At 44.2% G+C, this 22,699-nt stretch overlaps 3 protein-coding genes across 3 annotated transcripts; 1 reads left to right on the plus strand and 2 right to left on the minus strand.

Annotated features, from left to right (window-relative positions):
* Positions 1-2,870: 2,870 nt before the first annotated feature.
* On the minus strand, positions 2,871-13,167 carry LOC140306550 (uncharacterized). Its single transcript, XM_072385154.1, has 6 exons — positions 12,962-13,167; positions 10,829-10,936; positions 8,189-8,328; positions 7,000-7,096; positions 5,925-6,049; positions 2,871-3,902 (listed from the first exon to the last, which is right to left on the minus strand). The coding sequence occupies exons 1-6, from the start codon at positions 13,143-13,145 to the stop codon at positions 3,726-3,728; spliced, it is 831 nt and encodes a 276-aa protein (XP_072241255.1). The 5' UTR covers positions 13,146-13,167; the 3' UTR covers positions 2,871-3,725.
* A 1,242-nt stretch (positions 13,168-14,409) lies between these two features.
* Positions 14,410-18,140, plus strand: spata2l (spermatogenesis associated 2-like). The gene is made up of 4 exons (XM_072385364.1): positions 14,410-14,531; positions 16,005-16,354; positions 16,451-16,744; positions 17,032-18,140. The coding sequence occupies exons 2-4, from the start codon at positions 16,007-16,009 to the stop codon at positions 17,884-17,886; spliced, it is 1,497 nt and encodes a 498-aa protein (XP_072241465.1). The 5' UTR covers positions 14,410-14,531; positions 16,005-16,006; the 3' UTR covers positions 17,887-18,140.
* Positions 18,141-18,168: 28 nt separating this feature from the next.
* On the minus strand, positions 18,169-22,510 carry pdf (peptide deformylase, mitochondrial). The gene is made up of 3 exons (XM_072385365.1): positions 22,404-22,510; positions 20,946-21,555; positions 18,169-19,158 (listed from the first exon to the last, which is right to left on the minus strand). The coding sequence occupies exons 2-3, from the start codon at positions 21,538-21,540 to the stop codon at positions 19,001-19,003; spliced, it is 753 nt and encodes a 250-aa protein (XP_072241466.1). The 5' UTR covers positions 21,541-21,555; positions 22,404-22,510; the 3' UTR covers positions 18,169-19,000.
* Between the last annotated feature and the right edge of the window lie 189 nt (positions 22,511-22,699).

Here is a 22,699-nt window from a genome sequence, read left to right on the forward strand (position 1 = left end):
CCAGGTCAACTTAGCTCAGCCGAGAGCTCAGGAGCCGAAATAGTTCTCCCAAACACTCAGCCGGTAGCTGCTACAGCAAACAAGAGGGACTTCCAGAGCTGTGAGCTAACCGAGCTAGGAGAGCCACCTCTTAGTCAAACAGCCAAGAGATTCCCAAGTTAGTTGAGCTCCAGAGTTCCTGGCTGAGCTCTACTGAGCAAGTGGAGAAGTTTAGAAGTGTGAGAGCCTGAAGACTGCAGAGGCTCAAGAAAGCAAAGACTGAGAGCTGAGCATTTATGGTTGAATTTCCACAGTATTAAAAGTGTTAAACAGAGAACCAGAGTAAACAGGAAAGATGGTGGGCCAGAGAAGTCGATGGGGCCATTAGCATTAGCATTAGCATTTCATTGCTCTCAGTTCAGTGAATGGAAGAGTTGGTGCCAGGCCATCTAAACACCATGAGAGGTTTCTTTTGTTGCAGAAACTACGAAATGTACAGTTTTGGACCACACTGGTGAGTTTTAAAGAAATCATTAAATGCTGGAGTGTGAATTTAAGAAGTATTTTATTGACCTTTAACCCCATGTTGTCTCCCAACCTGAATATCTGTATAATTTTTAACCAAAAAACAAGAAAAAAAGAGTACTTCTATCCTCTGATGAACTGAAATCCAACAACACAGCCCCAGAATGAATTGTCCTCTCACCCTGTGGTCAAACTGGGGCTTTAAACCACTTCACAGAACCACTTTTGAACCAGTTCATTCATAAATGAGTCACATGTTGGTATCCAGCTGTTTTTACGTGTGCTGCAGAGCGGGATCTGTGGGACTCGCCCTCCTGGAGGCAGATGCATGACTCCCTGACCTCAAAGCTGGCCGTGGATATGAAACCAGCCTGTTGCGTGTGTGAAAAACTGCATCAATCATTTCCACGGCAACAACCACACAGGCTGCTGTTATTAAACAGTGTTTATGGGCTTATTCTCAGTCATTTAAACATGAAGAGAGACTGCAAAAGGTCACAGCTCCATTTTTCGTCTGGTTTTAGACTTTAATCTCACTCCAGTTTTTAATGAATAAGCAGACATGCAATTTGAACCATTGCAACACTCCTGTCATCAAATTGTTAAACTCCATTTCATCATAAGGCTCTGAGAAGCAACAAATGTCTTTACTGTACATGTTCTGTCACTTTATCACAATTTGTGTTCGTGCATCAATCCTGAAAAGCCTAAACTTTCTTCTCCTGCTAAAGATGAAGCGCCTCTGCCCTCAAGTTACTGGAGACACCATAATATCTGCCTTACTGCCTGCAGATGAGTCTGGCAACACTGACACTGACTTGGTTCAATGAGTGGAAGCTGATCCACTAACTGTGAACCCAGAGAGGGACGCCAGAAAGAAGCCCTGAATTTAATAAAGTTGGGACCTTATTCCAAAAGAAGTCTGAAATGCAGTAAATTTAGGGCAAGAAACAAATTCTGTTGTTTTAAACAGGTGATTTTAATCAGAATTTGGTAGAAATAAAGAGTATTTAAGGTTGAAAGATGGGTAGAAGATTGCCAGTTTTTAAACAAAAGTAATTTAAATGTTAAAAAACAGGATTCTTCTTCAAAAGATTGGATTTTATAAAATTCTTCCTGGTTAAAACATTCAGTTCAACAATAACTGATATAAACACATGGGATCACTTTGGGAAGTACTTCATCAGGAACTACATTATATTCACAGAAGCCATTTCAAACTTTACCGTGCAGAAAACGAAACTTGTCCAACAGCAGAGTCGACTTCTCTGGACTCGGAGGCGTCTGGATCGGACCATCTGTGGTCAGTTTCAGGGCTGTTGGGCTCATTAACACTTCTGTAACGGCAGCATTAATGCAGAAGGGTCTTTTTAGAGATTTTAGAGGAACATAAACTGCCCTCAAGGCCCCATCTTTTCCAGGATCTCATTCTGCACACATTACCTGATTCACCCGATGAAGAAAGGGAGCAGAAAACTGGCCTTGCTGCAGTTCTGACCTTTCTTTAATAGAAAATGGGATAAAATGGTGCCTGAAATGCTTCGTTGCTTTGTATCATCTCAAATCTCATCTTTCTTTGGAACCTGATGGCCTCATATACAGTTTACAAGAGAAAAAGATTCAATGCCATCCTAATTTTTTATGTTGAAGCGGTGAAAAAAGAGGAAGAATTGTGAAATTCATCTAATATCTGACATATTTTAGCATGGCCTGAGCTTTTCCTGCTCCAACATCAAGGTCCCGCCCACATTTCCACCCCGCCTGGTCCCAAGTGTGCTGAGGATTAGCTCAGAAGACAGTGGCCCCCAGTCCCCCAAACAAAAGCCAGCCTTCTTTTCTTATTAGAATTAGATGAATCATGACAGCAAATGTGGGTTATTGACTTGGCTTGTGTGGGTTATTTGACCGTTTTTGTCCTTTTCGGGGGGGGAGAAGGGGAGCTGGATGAGGACATGAAGAGGAAGTCGTGCCCAATGGGCTCTACTTTACGGGTTAATAATAATTTGGCCTAATTGAGCTTTCAGCCGACAACTTGAAAACAAAAACTGTGGCTCTCTACCCCCAGCCTCCCACCCAAAGATGAGCACTACTCTCCATTCCCGCTTCTGCTTTCTAGTCCAGTCTCACATTTACATTTTTCATGGAAACATGACCACAATGCCCTTTGTGATGGTGTTTATTTCAGGGACATGTTGCCCTAAATAAGCAGATGAAGCAGTCTGGGGCGTGTGAACCGGCCAGAGAGTCACGCTAGTCTGGATGTAAAAGTCTCGCCCAAATCAACCTGCTCACTCTGTACTCTGGGCATTAATAGGAGTAAAAATGTGACACGTTTGCAGGCAAAGACCCTGAATAACCACACAGTGTCAAATATATCGTGTTTATTTGAGTTTGAATGCAAAACGCTGCATATTTTCTTATTAAACTTTACTTCATTCATGATAGAAACTCTACAAAGACTCGGGCAGGTTCTGACGTCATGTTGAGGGCTCCCAATCCATCCTGTAGGGATGGTATGTGTCAGAGGAATTCCAACAGTGTAAGAACCTGCCTTCCTCCCACACTTTCCAAAACTAGGAACCTTTAAATTTCATCCAATTCAAACAGTTTCGTTCAGACTTGCAGGAGCTGAGGTTGCCAGTTCACTTTTGAGTAACATTTGGATCAGGTATGAACACATCTTTAGCTTTGGTTGGAAGGCAAAACAAGGAGTATGCAAATTAAACTCCTAATAAGTAAGAGGATGCTGAACTCAGCTCTCCTGTTGCATTTTCCCAGCATTATAATCAATCCTACATATATATATCAGGAAGTCCTCATCAAAAGATTCAATCATCGCTCTATTATTGGTAAAAACTCCACAGGATATCTTTAATTCAAGCTTTGCAGATAAATATTGAGAATTTGGCCTTCTTGGGTACATGTTGATATAAATTCCTCTTTTTTGTGCCATCGAGCTCCAGCTGTTTGTCCTTTTTCAGCAGATGTTTGAGCAGATTCTAGTTGTTCTGTCTTCCAGACCATCACAAAAGAGGCAGGCAAAGTGATGCAAATCTTTCTTTACATCCCACAATAGCACATGCAGGTAAAACACTTGCTAATTATCTGAGAACAGGCAGGATAATGCACACCGTGGGGTTCAGGGTAATAATATGAACTGGAGACGCTGTGAATATGTTTCAAGAGCAGAAGCAGAAGAAGGGCTGCGAGGGTCTGGGAGCCTAAAGGCTTCCCTCCAGCAGGGCAGTCTTTAGGTCTGCAGGGCAGCTGACGGTGAAAACCGAGTGGGAGGAGCTCCGTCTTTCCACCAGGGTGGCAACAGCCTCGCCCAGGTCCAGGTGGTTCAGGTAACCCGGCGCCATGCCTTCTGGAGTCCCAACACCTGCGTTAATCTTCACCTGCCAGGAGGGAGGATGAGAGGGGAGAGGTTAAAACGACTGTTAGGAAGTGGCAAGAAGGCAGGGGAAGAGTTTGCATCATGCAAGATACTGGAGTCCATGTTGCTCCTCAGGGGGAAACCAGGCTTTGAAGGGCAGCTCTGCTAAAGTAAAGTAAAGAATAACGGATAAAATGTGAAGCAGGGCATAAACAATAAAACAAAGTCAGCCGACTACCACCTTAAGAATATATCAAGGCTAAAAGATCTGAGCAGGACCTGGAAGAACCGGTCCATGCATCCATCTTTAGAAGGTTTGATTATTGTAAAAGCATCTTTAAAAAGTCAGTCAGACACCTGCAGCTCATCCAGAACTCAGCTGCTGGAGTCCTACTGAGACCAAAGAAGTGGAGCAGCTCAGTCCAGCTGTGAGGTCTTTCCACCGGCTGCCGGTCCATCAGAGGATAGACTTTAAGGTTCTGCTGCCGGTCCATCAGAGGATAGACTTTAAGGTTCTGATGCCGGTCCATCAGAGGATAGACTTTAAAGTTCTGATGCTGGTCCATCAGAGGATAGACTTTAAAGTTCTGATGCTGCTCCATCAGAGGATAGACTTTAAAGTTCTGATGCTGCTCCATCAGAGGATAGACTTTAAGGTTCTGATGCTGCTCCATCAGAGGATAGACTTTAAGGTTCTGATGCCGGTCCATCAGAGGATAGACTTTAAAGTTCTGATGCCGGTCCATCAGAGGATAGACTTTAAAGTTCTGATGCTGGTCCATCAGAGGATAGACTTTAAAGTTCTGATGCCGGTCCATCAGAGGATAGACTTTAAAGTTCTGATGCCGGTCCATCAGAGGATAGACTTTAAAGTTCTGATCCTGGTCCATCAGAGGATAGACTTTAAAGTTCTGATGCCGGTCCATCAGAGGATAGACTTTAAGGTTCTGATGCCGGTCCATCAGAGGATAGACTTTAAAGTTCTGATCCTGGTCCATCAGAGGATGGACTTTAAAGCTCTGATGCCGGTCCATCAGAGGATAGACTTTAAAGTTCTGATGTCGGTCCATCAGAGGATAGACTTTAAAGTTCTGCTGCCGGTCCATCAGAGGATAGACTTTAAGGTTCTGATGCCGGTCCATCAGAGGATAGACTTTAAAGTTCTGATGCCGGTCCATCAGAGGATAGACTTTAAGGTTCTGATGCCGGTCCATCAGAGGATAGACTTTAAAGTTCTGATGCCGGTCCATCAGAGGATAGACTTTAAGGTTCTGATGCCGGTCCATCAGAGGATAGACTTTAAAGTTCTGATGCTGGTCCATAAAGCTCTGAATGGTCCAATATACATCAGTGACCTCCTGACCCACTATGAACCTCCCAGACCCCTCAGGTCATCTGGATCCGGTTCTTTATCAGTTCCCAGAGTCAGAACCAGACCTGGAGAAGCTGCATTCAGCTTCTATGCTCCACATGTCTGGAACAAACTCCCAGAAAGACTCAGATCAGCTGAAACTCTCAGTATTTAAGTCCAGGTTGAAGAAACATCTATTTTCAGCTGCTTTTGAATAAGCTTGAGTTTCAAAACGGAATCATATTTTAACTATTGTTCTTATTTCTTTCTTTTGCTTAAATTTTAAATCCTGCTTTTTATTTCTTCTGTTTTAATGTCTCTGTAAAGCACCTTGTTGTTGAGTTGTTCTATAAGATAAACTCGCCTTGCCTAAATGTAGCCAACAATGTGCTTTCCCTGGAAAACAGGACGGAGGCTGAGGATGAGGAACACCATCATTAGCTCATCTGCTCCAACAAAATGCTTCAAACTTTCACAAAGTGCATCAAATAAAAAGAATTCTGATTTATTTATCAGGTTTATAAGTTTATTAGAACTCTACATATTCATATGGGAGCAAAGTTATGACTGAAAACTCTACATAAACATGATTAAATCCCCTCCAAGTGGAGCTGTTAGACCTAATTATGCCAAGTCAAAGAGCCTGACTCAGAGTCATGTGATTCCACTGCTCCTCTTCCATTAAAGCCTCACCTGGTTGAGTTTGCAGGGCAGCTCGGGGTATTCCTCCCGTAGTACCTGGCAGAAAGCCAAACTGCTGGCAGCTCCCACCGTCAGGAAGCCGGTCCCGGGCATCAGCAGCTTCTCTCCAGCTCCTCCTGCAGCGAAACACGACAGAATTACACAGCATTAGCCTTTTATTTATCCTTTCTTTCTGTGACAAAGAGCAGTCTGCTGTGGTCACTGTGGAATGACGACAAAGATTAAAGGAAACGTGGGATTTTTTATTGTTTATTGTTGTTGGAGTTACCATGGTAACGGAGCCATAAATATGCTGGTTTTATTCTCCAAAGTCCCAGTGGATAAAATGCATTTGTGACTGATTTGTTAAACTCGTGGAAAGCACGTTTCTGAGGTATTTCCTCAGTATTTTAAGGTGAATTATTGCATTTTTTTACTTCAAACTGTTCAAAAGACAGAAACATTTTATGATAAAATACGATGCTCTTTTTAAAAAAAACCTTCAACCTCCCAAATGTTCATTTCTGTTGCTTTACTTACATTTAAGGTTATAGTTTTAGTTAGTTTAATTATCAGACTTATGTACACTTTATCAGATTTGATCTTTTTCTCACTCACAGACAAATAAGTGAGGAAATAATCACTTATTTTATGACAGAAAAGACGTTTTTTTCCCTCCTGCACATTCGGTTTCACTGAGCTCCACTTGTCAGTCACAGCAGACTGATGTACTTTTAGTTTTTAAACATTAAGCTGGTCTTGTACACTTCAGTAGGACTGCAGGCTTCAGCACAAGCACATCATTTATTTTCCACAGGTGGACAGAAACACATCTCCGGAGACACGCTGCTGTGTGCAAATATGTAGTTTAAGTACTTTACTTGATAAGATAAAGACTAAAAATGGCAAAAAATTAGAGGAATAATCTCTGGATTTGGGTTTGGTTTGCAGAAAAACACCATTAAGGACACATAACTTCCTGTTCCACAGTTTCAGAATCTTTCCTTTGAGTCTGTTCAGTTTCTGGCTGCAGAAGATTTGAGCGGCGGCTCAGTTCAGCTCTGAGTCCGATGGCTGGAGGACTCACCGGTGATGAAGGTGTAGGTGCAGTCAGAGCTGTCCCTCACCAAAGGGAAGAAAGCCTTCCACGACACAAACGTGCAGAATAGCAACGTCTCTATTACCTGGACAGTTGACAGGGGGAGACATATTGGCATAATAAGCAACAGCAACAGTACTTTAAAACAAGTAAAAGGCTTTCTGTGGACTATAACCATTACAAGCTATCAGTGTATCCAGGAAAACGAGCTAAATGTGAGCTAAATGTGCTAAAACGAGCTAACTGTGAGCTAAATGTGCTAAAACGAGCTAAATGTGCTAAAACAAGCTAAATGTGCTAAAACGAGCTAAATGTGAGCTAAATGTGCTAAAACGAGCTAAATGTGCTAAAACGAGCTAACTGTGAGCTAAATGTGAGCTAAATGTGCTAAAACGAGCTAAATGTGAGCTAAATGTGCTAAAACGAGCTAAATGTGCTAAAACGAGCTAAATGTGAGCTAAATGTGCTAAAACGAGCTAAATGTGAGCTAAATGTGTGCTAAAACGAGCTAAATGTGAGCTAAATGTGCTAAAACGAGCTAAATGTGCTAAAACGAGCTAAATGTGCTAAAACGAGCTAAATGTGAGCTAAACGAGCTAAATGTGAGCTAAATGTGCTAAAACGAACTAAATGTGCTAAATGTGAGCTAAATGTGCTAAATGTGAGCTAAATGTGCTAAAACGAGCTAACTGTGAGCTAAATGTGCTAAAACGAGCTAAATGTGCTAAAACAAGCTAAATGTGCTAAAACGAGCTAAATGTGAGCTAAATGTGCTAAAACGAGCTAAATGTGCTAAAACGAGCTAACTGTGAGCTAAATGTGAGCTAAATGTGCTAAAACGAGCTAAATGTGAGCTAAATGTGCTAAAACGAGCTAAATGTGCTAAAACGAGCTAAATGTGAGCTAAATGTGCTAAAACGAGCTAAATGTGAGCTAAATGTGTGCTAAAACGAGCTAAATGTGAGCTAAATGTGCTAAAACGAGCTAAATGTGCTAAAACGAGCTAAATGTGCTAAAACGAGCTAAATGTGAGCTAAACGAGCTAAATGTGAGCTAAATGTGCTAAAACGAACTAAATGTGCTAAATGTGAGCTAAATGTGCTAAATGTGAGCTAAATGTGCTAAAACGTGCTAAATGTGCTAAAACGAGCTAAATGTGGCTGCTGTGTGTGCAGACCCAGTGCAGATCTTTGAGGGACTGGGTGTGAGGCGGGCCTCCCTGCCACCAGCTGAAGCCCAGAGAGGAAACGACGTCAGTCACCTTCCCCGTCTCCTTCAGCAGGGCCTGCTTGGCCTGCTCCGCTCCCTCCTCTGACCCTGAAGCAGAGAGACGGATTTCAGATGCACACCGTGGTCTGAAAACTAACATTATGGCGTCCATCCAGCTTCCAGGATTCCACAAAGATTCAGATAGAACAGTTTGCTCTGTGGCTGACAGCTGACTGAACTCATAATGTTAAACTTAAGGGTGAAAACAAAGACTTTAGAGGAAGCTGTGAGCACTTTGTACACCTAAAACAGGATAACCTATACCTGAAACCTTTGATTGAGCATCATTATCAGGAAAATGTTGCATTTTATAGCCATAAAGTCTAATGTGACCTGAAACTGATTCCAGCTCCTCAGAGCATCAAAGCCTTTCAAAATTCACTGAAAAGAGACAGAAAAGACGCTCTCAAAGTAAATGTCTGATCAAATAATGCTTCAATATGTCTGCCTAAAGTTCGCTGACATTAACTAATAATGAAAAAATAGTACAGTCATGTATCGAGGCATAAAGAATAGAGTTAACCTGGTCCTTAAAGGTGTTAACATATAAAATATAACCTCAGACACCTCAGTGAACCCCTGATCCAGCAGCTTCAGCAGCAGTGAGTAAAACTAAGTGAACCCCTGATCCAGCAGCTTCAGCAGCAGTGAGTGTAAAACTAAGTGAACCCCTGATCCAGCAGCTTCAGCAGCAGTGAGTGTAAAACTAAGTGAACCCCTGATCCAGCAGCTTCAGCAGCAGTGAGTAAAACTAAGTGAACCCCTGATCCAGCAGCTTCAGCAGCAGTGAGTGTAAAACTAAGTGAACCCCTGATCCAGCAGCTTCAGCAGCAGTGAGTGTAAAACTAAGTGAACCCCTGATCCAGCAGCTTCAGCAGCAGTGAGTGTAAAACTAAGTGAACCCCTGATCCAGCAGCTTCAGCAGCAGTGAGTGTAAAACTAAGTGAACCCCTGATCCAGCAGCTTCAGCAGCAGTGAGTGTAAAACTAAGTGAACCCCTGATCCAGCAGCTTCAGCAGCAGTGAGTGTAAAACTAAGTGAACCCCTGATCCACTCTTCTCTCCAGCGCTGCTTCAGCTCATTGAGGTTTGCAGCATTGGTTTCTGCACAGCTCTCTTAAGGTCCCACCACAGCATCTCAGTCAGGCTGAGGTCTGGACTCTGACTGGACCATTGCAACAGCTTGATTCTGTTCTTTTTCCCACATTCTGCTGTAGATCTGCTGCTGTGTTTGGGATCTTTGTCCTGTTGATGAGCCAGTTTCAGCCCAGCTTTAGCTGTGGGACAGATGGCCTCACATCTGACTCTAGAATACTTTGGTATCCAGAGGAGTTCATGGTGGACTCAATGACTGCAAGGTGCCCAGGTCCTGTGGCTGCAGAACCAGCCCAGATCATCAGCCCTCCACCACCGTGCTTGACAGCTGGTATGAGGTGTTTGTGCTGATCTGCTGTGTTTGGTTTCCTCCAAACGTGCTGCTGTGCATTAGGACCAAACATCTCCACTTTGCTCTGGTCTGTCCAAAGGACATTGTTCCAGAAGTCTTGAGCTTTGTTCAGATGCAGCTTTGCAAACCTAAGCTGTGCTGCCATGTTCTTTTTAGAGAGAAGAGGCTTTCTCCTGCAGCCCTTCCAAACAAGCCATCCTTGTTCAGTCTTTTTCTAACTGTGCTGTCATGACCTTTGACCTTTAACATGCTAACTGAGGCCTGTAGAGACTGAGATGTAGCTCTGGGCTTTTTCACCTTGGGGTGACCTTTAACATGCTAACTGAGGCCTGTAGAGTCTGAGATGTATGACCTTTAACCTTTAGCATGCTAACTGAGGCCTGTAGAGTCTGAGATGTAGCTCTGGGCTTTTTCACCTCGGGGTGACCTTTAACCTTTAACATGCTAACTGAGGCCTGTAGAGTCTGAGATGTAGCTCTGGGCTTTTTCACCTTGGGGTGACCTTTAACCTTTAACATGCTAACTGAGGCCTGGAGAGTCTGAGATGTAGCTCTGGGCTTTTTCACCTCGGGGTGACCTTTGACCTTTAACACGCTAACTGAGGCCTGGAGAGTCTGAGATGTAGCTCTGGGCTTCTTCACCTTGGGGTGACCTTTAACCTTTAACATGCTAACTGAGGCCTGGAGAGTCTGAGATGTAGCTCTGGGCTTCTTCACCTTGGGGTGACCTTTAACCTTTAACATGCTAACTGAGGCCTGGAGAGTCTGAGATGTAGCTCTGGGCTTTTTCACCTTGGGGTGACCTTTAACCTTTAACATGCTAACTGAGGCCTGTAGAGTCTGAGATGTAGCTCTGGGCTTTTTCACCTTGGGGTGACCTTTAACCTTTAACATGCTAACTGAGGCCTGTAGAGTCTGAGATGTAGCTCTGGGCTTCTTCACCTTGGGGTGAACTTGCTGGGACGTCCACTCCTGGGAAGATTGACAGCTGTCCTGAATGTTTTCCACTTGTGAATAATCTTTCTCTCTGTAGAATGATGGACTCCAGATAGTCTGGAAATGGCCTTATAACCCTTCCCAGACTGATGTGTTCTCTAACTTACCCACATTCCCCAGGACAGTGGTAAGGTTACTCTTTGTGTTTGGAGAGACAAAAGACCGGAGCTTCTCCAGCCGGCTGCTGTCCCTGGAGATCACTGCCACTTTAAAACCTTCAAAAACACACCAGATATTTAGCTAAATCCTTAGTAGACAGACAAAAGCAGCACATTTTACACAATTACATGTTTAGTAAGGCCAAGAGAGGCATAGAGTCGGTTCAAACAACAAAGCAGAGGATGTGAAACCAGTAAACTCCCATCAGTTTATCCTCTTTCACAGAAAAAAGCAAAGTAATTATCGTGGATTTAAACTCTGAGACACAAACAGCCTTTAAGCAGGAATGAAGCCTGAACTGAAAGCATCATCATCGACCTCCCACCATAAACTATGATGGAAATGATGGGAAGTGCTGAAAGCAGAGTTCTGATGGCTTCCTTTCACGGTGTCATGGTGACCAAACCACCAGCAGAGGAATACAAACAGGATAAATCCAAGAAGTATGAGATCTAGAACTCAAGCAGCACACATCCTGTCTCATATATCTGATAATCAAAGGATTCTGTGAGGGAACAAGTATTTTAATCACAGACCATCTCATTATAAACGTTATTGTGTAATGTAATATAATGTAATATGATCTGTATTTCTGCACCAGCACCACTTTTACACCATTCTTACAGTTTAATAAAGAAAAGACAGGCCTTTATGACACATGTGTTCCTGTGTGGGTAAAACAGAGGAGGAGGAGCTTAGAACAAGAGAAGGAATTTAATGTTTCTGTTTATATATTTAGCAGAAGTTTTTATCCAAAGCGACTTACAGGTAGGCAGATAGGATAAGGGGGTCTTTCCTAAGGACCCCTACTGGAGGTAATACCTTTTATGCAGGGGATTTGAACCCAGGTTACCCTCATGAAAGGTGGCAATCATACACTAAACTATCCAGTCCCTGGATGCTCCTCAGATGTTAATATCCATGAGTCCATGATGGACTGAGCAGTTTGAATGGTGGGGCTGAAATTAGAAATCTGCTCTACTAACAGAACATCGCTCTAATTCATGGAGAAAACTCCCTTCCAGCATACAAATCCTATCTGTGAAACACGGTGGTGGGAGTGTCATGCTTTGGGCCCATTTGTGCTGCATCTGGACCAGAACCATCACTGACAGAACAATTTATTCTAAATCAGCTCAGATTTTATGAGCAGGACAAGCGTCAAAAGAGAAGGGAAACAAAGACAAAAGAATAAAGTTTGTGTTTAGGGATGGATCCGAGTCCTGAACTGAATCCAACAGAAATGTTGGAAAAGGACGAAGTGAGGAGTTAGTTTGAAGAACCCAACGTTCCACCTGCTCTTTAGAGAAGAATGGATCAAGGTTTCCTCACTCAAAGGTTACCTGAAACATTTAGTGACGCTTTAGAATAATATCTCATTACATAATGAGAGCAAAAGCTTTTATTACCCGCAGAAATTTATTATCTGATGATCATCTCCCCTAAAAAATAAACAACTTAGATATTTTTTTAATCATTTGTTTAAATGTTCTGTTTACATACTGTCGGGATTTGATTGAAAATCTGTTGATGTTCTGGGTCGTTTTTACGCAGACATGTAAACTTTTTGCGCACATTTAGACGTTTATTTCTGTGATATGGGATGGATTATATATTCTTCCTTTTATAAATTAATTTATGTATCTATATAGTTGTCTCAATACATGATTAGTTGATTGAAGGTTAAAACTGAACGGTGATAAGTTTCTATGATGTTATCCCCGGTCGGTAGATCTGTCGACACACCCTGAACGACAATTAATTAAATGCGTTCTTTGTGGGTTTGTCATTAATGCGCGTGCAAATGAAACCAGTGGAAACTTGGTTTTGCCTTTTTACAAACAAGAACTGACAGATAACCAATCGTTTCACATTTCAGAAGCAAAAAGATCGTTTTCAATGTTGTCAGAATATAGAACACAGTGAAAAGTGTCCACGACTCTTTGTGCGTAAAATCCACGAAATACGCGTCTGTGCGTAAAACCGAAGTGTCCAAATACAAGTGGATGTCAGCGCTCAGAATAAAGGAGGAATAAAATAGCTGCAGTGTGTAGCTCGTGCAGTTTTTTGAATGAGCTTACCTTTATCCAGCAGTGCTTTAACAACGCCAGAGCCCACCGTCCCCGCGCCTCCCAGAACTAACGCCACCCTGTCCGAGTTTGACATCCCAACTGCAGCTGCACAGATTTGCACGAGGAAGGATGAAGGATAGTAGGTGACGCTCTGAGTGCGCTGGAGGAGAAGTTGCTGATTTCTGCAGAGCATCTTGGCCAAACCAGGGAGCTTTAAACGGGCCCCAGTTCCGCCCCCTCTGAAGCCTTGGAAGCCACGCCCGCAGGTCAGCAAAACAGGTCCATCACCGTTGAAACCTCGTGACTCAGAGTGGGAGTCTGTGTTTGCTGGATGAACTTTTATGCATTTTTAATTTTGTAGTGGACCAGTTTTAACTTTAAATATCTAGATTGTGGCAGATACTTTCCAACACACATACAAATAGACGTTTTACTTCTCACCCAAAAGGTGTCGTCAGTTCTGAGGTAGCTGGTGGGGAGTTTCAGCTTAAAGGTACTTGAACCAAAACATGCTTGTTCAGGCAGGTAAACACAGGCGAGAATGTCTTAAACGACCCACACAATGGTAAGGTGAGCCAGTGACACACGAGACCTTTAAGACTCACAAAGTGTCAGCTAGTTTAGAACTGAAGAAGCCTTACGGATGAGTGGTGAAACGTCTTAAAGCACCAAAAAAAAGACGTCCAGTTGCCCTTATTCAGGCTTTTAGGATTACTATAACCTGAATGACCGAGAGTCACTAACATGTTGGGGCATTTAGGGATGATTAAGGATGAGTGGGAGTAGGATGAGTAAATTCTAACTGGCATCCTTTACCAAAGTATTGCAAAAAATGTCCCAAATTCCCAGGATCCAGCCTCACAAAGGTGACTACTTTTTCTGCTTCCTATTACACCAAAAACTCAACATATTGGGCTTTGTTTGCCTGACCACGTGATTTTTACCTAAGCTTCAGGTAATTACTATATTTTTTCAGGGTTTGTATCATATTTCAGCAGCTATCCTTGGTAAGAAATATCAGATATGACAATCTTAAAAGTAGCTTTACAGTTATCCAGAATATGAAAGTATATATAACAGCAACGCATTGGACACAACAAAATAAAACAAAGCCATATATGTAGAAGGATTTTCTAGAAAATTTTCACCACTTTTGTGAAAGGCATTGTGTAATGCCGACTATAGAAAGTGTAAAAGGTGAATGGGTTCACGTTGAGGGTGTAACACAGGAAATGCTGCCATCTGTTGGATAAATTACCCTAAAGACAAATTAGAGATTTCTTTATCGATTACCTTCATGGTGCACGCTCCAGTTCTGTCGTTTATTATGTTTTTGTTGTTATATCTTGGTTTTTGCTTTCAGCATTTTAATAAGGAACAGTTTTCCCGCTGCAGAACCCCTGCGGCCCGTCGCGATACAAATTCCAAGCGCACCCGTCAGAAGCTGGGAAAACCCGACCCACGTGACAATGTTTACTTTAACACTGAGCTGAGCCGAGAGGCTGCGCGGAGACGTCTGTGCAGTCGGAAATGTATTTTTCTATTCACCAATAAACCTCTGGATAAGTACCAATCACAGGTTAGTCGCTGTTCCTTTTCTGTGCTGACAATATGTTTACATCTGGACTAAAATTAGGATGTCCAACCTCAAGCTAACCGCGAGGTAACGTTAGCTACGATCCTTTTCTTATAGACTGAGATCTCATTCGAAAATCTAACAATTTAGTTTAGTCTTGTAAATCTGTACAAGGCCATGTTGTGTGGCGCTTCAACCATAACGCATTCCTTATCAGTGAAAGTGACACTTAGATTCGGCATTAGTCCAAAACTTTTCAAACTCTTGTTTATGTAGCATTTTTCAACTTTTCTGGGGACATCCTCTTACTTCCTGGTACTTCTAGACAAATTACACACTGGTTGGCGACTGTCTTTTTGGACAATTTCTAAAATAGTACTTTTATGTTAGGCGAACTGAAAACCATCACCGTCATTTATATGAACTTTTTAGCTCAATATAACAAAGTATTTGTTTAAGTAAGGAACGCAAGATAGTTTTATTATTATATCATTGAGTTTTGAAGTTATTGACATCAAAATAAAGACGAAGAAACCTAGCAAAGTTAGCTAACGTTAGCAGAGAAGCTACGATAGTTTTAACGTTTTCGTGAAAATAGGCTAAGCTAATGCTAATAACAGACTTATAAGAGTTAACTACGGTAATTTACTTTTCTCTGACTGGGTTCATCAAATTCAGAGCTGACGGGCATGAAAATTTGCTCATAACGGTAGCATAAGGTGGCTACTTTTTAACAGTTGTGAGACTTTCATTTTCGGTTATGAGCGTGTGCTCGAAAATAATCCTTTTAAGAGTAGTTTGTGATAGTTGGCAGGTGTTATGGTTGGATTTGGCAACTCTTTTGAAGCAAATTGGTCATATAAGAAATACTTAAAACACCAGCTTCCTTATAGTCGACTGAAATTTGTGTAGAAAAACATGTTTGTAGGGAAAATGGAAAACTTACAAGACAATTTACTTAAGATGCCAAAATGTACGAAATAAATATGTACTTTTATATTACTAATTAACAATATGAAAGTAAAAGTGCCTTTTGATTTTTAATGGTGTATAAATGACAAAATTGGGAAAATTGATGAAACACAACCTCACAATTCCCTTTTCTTTTCTTTCTAACTTTTTTAAAGAAAAGATGGGGAATTATGGGCCTTTCTAACTTTACTTTAACTGCTGTAAATAAACTAATGGGAGTAATTAGTGGATAATCTTGTCCTCTGATTGGACAGCTGAAGTATTAAATGGAGGTGTAGAAAAGGATTTTCTGTACCTGATACAGCTCAGAGATCGAGACATTGCATATAAAGATTAGGTGATTAGCTCTTTTTCTGTTATTTTTTTCTTGGCCTCCCTCTGAAGCGTTTTATTTTAACAAACCAGGAACATTGAATTGGGAACCTAATTTAAAGCAGATTTTACACGTTTAAACCCTAACTTCACTGTTCTTTTCACTTGTCTCTCTTAACGGCTGATTGGAAGAAATGAGCGTCTCCCGGCAGAGCGCCAGGCATCTACTGATGTGTTATAATGGGATTCTGGAGCGGCAGATTGCGGCACGGGGCTCCAGCCTGGCCTGCAGAGACGAGGAGCTGTGGATGCAGGTGGAGGAGCTGCTGAGGGACGGCGACGCCCAGGAGACGCACTGCCTGGGCCCCAATCCACTGATGGTGATGGAGGAGTCCCTGAAGGCAGCATCAGCTCCAGCAGCAGCCTGCAGCAGCAGAGTCAGGGGGGAGCTTCAGGGCCTCGCTAAAGCCTTCGAGGTCCTGGAGCAGGCGGCCCTGAACCTGTACCTGGGTCCCTGGAGAAAGGAGTACAGAGTAATCAAGGTTGGCCAAAGGAAAAAAGAGCTGAAATGATCATTGTTAGTAAGTTTCTGTGCAGGGTTTTTAACTTTCTCCCCTTTACTCTGTTTTATTTGGAAGATGTACTCTGGGACGTTCACCCACTGCATCACCCCCGTTCTATCGCTGTCTCAGATCGAGAAACTCTTTGGGCTGTTAGGGTACCAGCTCAGCCCGTCCTGTCCCGAGCAGCTCTGCCTCCAGTGGCCCAGAGTCAGCCGGGACTCTGGGGATGGCCTCCTTCGCTTGTCTTGTGCCTTCTTCATAGCTCGCTGCGAGTGTCGCCTGCTTCTGGCGGCGCTGGGGCAGCATGGGGGTGACACCCAGTGGGAGCTGAGTGTGGTTCGAGAGCGGCTGAGAGGAAACAGCCTGCAGGTAAATCAGCTGATCCGTCTCCCCTGAGGTGTGGAAGTAATGCTGGGGTCAGCCAGACTCATTCTGGGATATTAATCTGGCATTTTCAAATATGTTCCTGTATTTTAAACGATCCCCAGGACTCAGGAAGGAGGTTTTAGCAGGTTGTAAGTGCTGAGAAGCTTTTTTACTCGTCTAATATCCGCAGGTTTACTCTTACAGACACACTGCGGTTTGTATCTTATAAAGATTGAGGCCCAGCTAACAATAAAAGAGCAGAAGCAGTGATTTTTCATGCCTCCCAACAGGTTGCCCTGGACAACACCAAGAAAACACTCGAGGTCAACCAGCCGCCGGTGGAGCTGAGCAACGTGGAGGTGGATCTGTACGGAGATGAGCAGCTCAACGGCGGGCAGGAGGAGGCGGCTGCCAGCGATGACGAGAGCCCCGGCCCTCTAACCGAGGCGGCTCAGAGCAGCGCGGCGCCCCCTGCAGGCCAAACACAGCGCAGCAGCAACGGCGTGACATCTCCCCCGAAAGAGTCCGACACTACCAAAAGTTCCTCAGCCAGCAAGAGACACGACGCCTGTGAGGAGTTCCAGTCGGATCCAGCAGATCTGCCGCAGGGCGCCGGTGAGCCTGAAGGCCGCCACCTCTGCAGCTGCCTCCAGTCTTCTCCTCTTTTTCTCAAACGCTGCTTTGAATGCAATACCTTGCACGACATCACCTGTGCCTCCCTTTATTTCTGTAATGCAAACGGCCACAGCGTGTCCTTCACAGACAGTCTCACTGAGAAGATGGCGCCGCCACTCGAGGCGTCGCCGTCGGGTGGCGGCGCCAGAGAGAGCGCCAGAAACGCTCTGGCCTCAGACTCCCTTCTTCAGATCAGCTTCCACGAGTGCTGCAACCTCAGCAAGCTGGACCCACAGCTGCTGTGTGAGAGCTGCAGGGTTTTCCACTCCGGCGCCTGCAGAGAAGGGAAAGTGTGCAGAAGCAGCCACGACTTCAGCCTGCTGGGAACGTGCTCCTGTGGGAAGCTGTGCTCCAGGAAGCCTCTGGTTCTGTGCAGGTACTGTGGAAACGAGTACTGTAACAACTGCTGGTACAGGAACCCTGTGACCTGCAGCTGTGGCCAAACCTTCGACCAGTCAACACCCGTCTGACTTAATTAAAGTTTTGCACTAAAAAGGCACATTTAGCAGAGTCACTGTGCCTTAAATCTGTTTTTGTTGGACAGATTCAAACGTTGCCTTGTTGTGAATGCAGTATTAAATGTGCTCCCTTCATTCTCACACAGTGTCCCGTATGTTGCCACATATATACTCACCATTATCAGCCCGTTGGAAGGGGGCGTGATCGGCTGTAACTTCATGTAAACTTTCTTATTCTCTGTTTGTCACAGTTTGGAGTAAAAAGGGTCAACTCACACTTTGGGTAATGCGTGTTTTCTAAGAGCTTTATTTGTCTGCTGAACCTGCTCATAAAGAGCTGGAAGGTTGTGGAAAATGTCAAAGAAACTATTTGTAAATCATAAAATTCACTCTTTCACAGTTGAAAGTAAGAAATTTCAAGAAAAAGAGCTCATCTTGAATTTTACGGTGGAAACACGTCTCGATTTAAAGGCTGAAAAAGTGTTTTAAGACCAATCTGAGCTTTTAATTTGATGAATTTGACCAAACTTCATACTGCTCTCCTGCCATTTTGGCCGAATTTACCAACCAAGCGTTAAAGATGGACGAGCCTCGTCTTTATAACACAGCAAACAGTGATGTGCAACATCTGGGCACCGAAAGTGTTCAGATTTCAGATGTATTAAGAGAGCATCTCTATATGCTGAATATCCTGAAGAAGAAAGTCTTTTTCTATTATATTCTATACACAGACACTGTAAAAGGTCTCTGCACTGCAGCACTTCTTAGATTAAAAGCTCTTCAGCCGCTGGTTTCACTCAAGAAAGAAAGAGTCTGATATGCCAGTGAAGTGCTAATAGGGGGGGTGCACTGATATTTAAAGCAGACAACTGCCTCTGGATAGGACAACAGCTTCCTGGGTCATGCCCCCCCACAGAGGCAGATGATTCACCTGTTTTATCCTCACCCTTCATGCATTAAACATAAAGCTGAGCTCCACATTAAATACAAACTGTGGGTTTCCTGCTCGGATCACAACACCCCCGCAGCAGCGATGAGGTCATCAGCTGAAGCTCAGCTTCTATCTGAACCAGAACCACAAATGTAAACAGTGGTGTCAGTCACTTCTGTTACAGGGAGGCTGGTTTTATTCGTTATGTTCCTGCCAGTTGATGTTAATAAAAGTCTTGCTGTCCATGCGGTCGATGTACAGGACCCCGTCCAGGTGGTCCATCTCGTGCTGCAGGATCCGAGCTGACCAGCCGCTGGCCTGCCATGTGACGCCTTCGCCTTTTTCATTCAGGCCTAAATGAGACAAAAGGTGCATCAATGACTGACTCCTAAAAGGCTACTTTCACATGAGAAACTGAAGCTTCTCATTCTTCTTTTGGGTAAATCATAAAGTGAAGTGTTTCATGTCTTATTACCGGCAAACGGCGCCGGTACGGCACCGTTATTACCAGCTAACGGCGCCGTTGTTACCAGCTAACGGCGCCGTTGTTACCAGCTAACGGCGCCGTTGTTACCAGCTAACGGCGCCGTTGTTACCAGCTAACGGCACCGTTGTTACCAGCTAACGGCACCGTTATTACCAGCTAACGGCACCGTTATTACCAGCTAACACAAGTGTTATTACCGGCTAACGCAAGTGTTATTACCGGCTAACGGCGCCGTTGTTACCAGCTAACGGCACCGTTATTACCAGCTAGCGGCGCCGGTATTACCAGCTAACGGCACCGTTATTACCAGCAAACGGCACCGTTATTACCAGCAAACGGCACCGTTATTACCAGCAAACGGCACCGTTATTACCACCTAACGGCACCGTTATTACCACCTAACGGCACCGTTATTACCAGCTAACGGCACCGTTATTACCAGCTAACGGCACCGTTATTACCACCTAACATCACCGTTATTACCGGCTAACGGCACCGTTATTACCAGCTAACGGCACCGTTATTACCAGCTAACGGCACCGTTATTACCACCTAACGGCACCGTTATTACCACCTAACATCACCGTTATTACCGGCTAACGGCACCGTTATTACCAGCTAACGGCACCGTTATTACCAGCTAACACAAGTGTTATTACCGGCTAACGCAAGTGTTATTACCGGCTAACGGCGCCGTTGTTACCAGCTAACGGCACCGTTATTACCAGCTAGCGGCGCCGGTATTACCAGCTAACGGCACCGTTATTACCAGCAAACGGCACCGTTATTACCAGCAAACGGCACCGTTATTACCAGCAAACGGCACCGTTATTACCACCTAACGGCACCGTTATTACCACCTAACGGCACCGTTATTACCACCTAACGGCACCGTTATTACCACCTAACATCACCGTTATTACCACCTAACGGCACCGTTATTACCAGCTAACGGCACCGTTATTACCAGCTAACGGCACCGTTATTACCAGCTAACGGCACCGTTATTACCACCTAACATCACCGTTATTACCGGCTAACGGCACCGTTATTACCAGCTAACGGCACCGTTATTACCAGCTAACGGCACCGTTATTACCAGCTAACGGCACCGTTATTACCAGCTAACGGCACCGTTATTACCAGCTAACGGCACCATTATTACCAGCTAACGGCACCGTTATTACAACCTAACGGCACCGTTATTACCAGCTAACGGCACCGTTATTACCAGCTAACATCACCGTTATTACCAGCTAACGGCACCGTTATTACCAGCTAACGGCACCGTTATTACCAGCTAACGGCACCGTTATTACCAGCTAACGGCACCGTTATTACCACCTAACATCACTGTTATTACCAGCTAACGGCACCGTTATTACCGGCTAACGGCACCGTTATTACCGGCTAACGGCACCCTTATTACCGGCTAACGGCTCCGTTATTACCAGCTAACGGCACCGTTATTACCAGCTTACGGCACCGTTATTACCAGCTAACGGCACCGTTATTACCAGCTAACGGCACCGTTATTACCAGCTAACGGCACCGTTATTACCAGCTAACGGCACCGTTATTACCAGCTAACTGCACCGTTATTACCAGCTAACGGCACCGTTATTACCAGCTAACAGCTGTAAACATGCATACCGGACACTTCCACAGACAGGTAGCGTGGAACTGTGGCAGAGAAGCCTGAGATGCTCTCACAGGCCTCCTGAAACAGCACCGTCCGGCCGTCCAACACCCTCAGCTGGGGGTTCACAAAGATCCTCAGGGGCTGTTTGGAGAGACCGCGGGACTCCCTCGCTGCAGGGGAACACTCCTCCAGCATCCTCTCAGGGTATTCCAGGGCCAGGATGCGAAGCGGCACCCCGATCTGAGGCGCACTCAGCCCCACGCACTCCAGCTTCCGCATCACTTTGACCATGGTGCTGATGACCCGTTGGACCTCAGAACCTGTGACGGCTGCAGGGTCAACAGCAGCCGCATGGGCTCGCAGCACGGGATCCCCCACCTGGCACACGTGGCTATACGGAGGGCTGGGAGCCGATATCATCTTACGTTTCACATACTGAAGATAGGAGCGAACCTTCACGCTGCTGGACAGCCTGCAGGTGTGTGGGACACCAGCGGGGGTCCGTGCTGCCGGGTTCAAGGCTGGGAGACCCCAACAGGGGGGTGCACAAAGTCTGAAGCCCATCCGGGAGAGCTGCAGCAGCGGCACGGAGGACTTCACAGTCATGATGCAGCTGAGGCTCTAAAGAAGAAAGAGCTGCATTATTCCACAGAAACACAACAAACACAGCAGCTGTTCCCCTGATGTGTGTTTTTAGAGCCGGTGGGAGGCACCGAAACCCTGAAAAACCCCCGAAACGGACGGGCTGAAGGTGGGTTTAACGTTTTTCTGACTGTCAGAACAAACTATCTTTTGGACCGACAGTGAATCAGGCTGCAGATTATTAAATAAATCTATCTTTGGTGATATCTTATGAGCCTTTTTTCTCCTGCCCCGGGCAGCTGTGGCCCACCCAGATTGTTCAGGTAGTGAAACCAGTCTGGACCACTGGGTGAAAACACCTTTTGTGTTTATCGGATCATGTTGAGAGGCGAGGGAAGCACTTCTATTGCACCAAAGGTCAAAGGTGAACAGTTGATGCAGCTGGTGCCACTATGTAGAAATACCTTATGGTTAAAAAACATGTTTTTCCAAAGTTTTTTACTTGATCGTGTAAAAAATATTTGCTACAGAATAAACTAAAAAATTAAAGCAATCATTAACTTTAATTATAACCTGTTTAAGAATCTCTATCATCTTACAAAGACCTACAAAAAACATCCGATTAAACATTTCAGATAAATATAATTAAGAGTGCAATACTTTCAACACTATTCCCGGCACCAAACCTGAAGCCACCTGTTCAGCTGTACGAGAAACACCGCCCGCCTGGGTTAAGAGTTAATACAAAACACGCGCCCCAATTCAACAGCCAGCTAGCACATTAAGCTAGGCGCGAGCATGACAACGTACTGGAATTTACGGTTTGATATAATATTGTTATTAAGTGCATTGTTTGCATGTTGGAATACGTGCTAAAGCACTGTTACCTTATAGTAGTGCGCGCACTCCTACGCAAACAGAAAAAGAACACATTCAAGAACGCGAGGTCAAGACAAAAGCCGTTCACGTCTCCGTCTAATCACTTCCGGGTCAATAACGGTACGTCCATCACGAGCGGCACAGTCAACTTCACAATAAACGTCTCAACGGTTAAACAACAGCTCAAAGGAAAAGAAGAGGGGGAAACTATACAAACGTTTGTAATCAGTTTTTATTCTACACTATTTTTTTAAATCAGATTAAACGTACAAAAGAAGAAACCGCCGGTTTACTGTTCGTAACG

This window comes from Leuresthes tenuis, unplaced genomic scaffold (assembly GCF_036924035.1).
Source record: "Leuresthes tenuis unplaced genomic scaffold, fLeuTen1.0.hap1 SCAF_5, whole genome shotgun sequence".
NCBI classification, from domain to species: domain Eukaryota; kingdom Metazoa; phylum Chordata; class Actinopteri; order Atheriniformes; family Atherinopsidae; genus Leuresthes; species Leuresthes tenuis.

Excerpts from the sequence above, each read along its gene's own strand:
- LOC140306550 (XM_072385154.1), bottom strand. The coding sequence starts at position 13,145 with ATGCTCTGCAGAAATCAGCAACTTCTCCTCCAGCGCACTCAGAGCGTC. Across the intron at positions 10,937-12,961 it reads TAAAGCACTGCTGGATAAAG|GTTTTAAAGTGGCAGTGATC; the intron begins GTAAGCTCATTC and ends GTGTTTTTGAAG. Across the intron at positions 3,903-5,924 it reads TGCCCTGCAAACTCAACCAG|GTGAAGATTAACGCAGGTGT; the intron begins GTGAGGCTTTAA and ends CCCTCCTGGCAG.
- spata2l (XM_072385364.1), top strand. The coding sequence starts at position 16,007 with ATGAGCGTCTCCCGGCAGAGCGCCAGGCATCTACTGATGTGTTATAAT. Across the intron at positions 16,355-16,450 it reads AGGAGTACAGAGTAATCAAG|ATGTACTCTGGGACGTTCAC; the intron begins GTTGGCCAAAGG and ends TTTATTTGGAAG. Across the intron at positions 16,745-17,031 it reads TGAGAGGAAACAGCCTGCAG|GTTGCCCTGGACAACACCAA; the intron begins GTAAATCAGCTG and ends GCCTCCCAACAG.
- pdf (XM_072385365.1), bottom strand. The coding sequence starts at position 21,540 with ATGACTGTGAAGTCCTCCGTGCCGCTGCTGCAGCTCTCCCGGATGGGC. Across the intron at positions 19,159-20,945 it reads CCTGTCTGTGGAAGTGTCCG|GCCTGAATGAAAAAGGCGAA; the intron begins GTATGCATGTTT and ends TGTCTCATTTAG.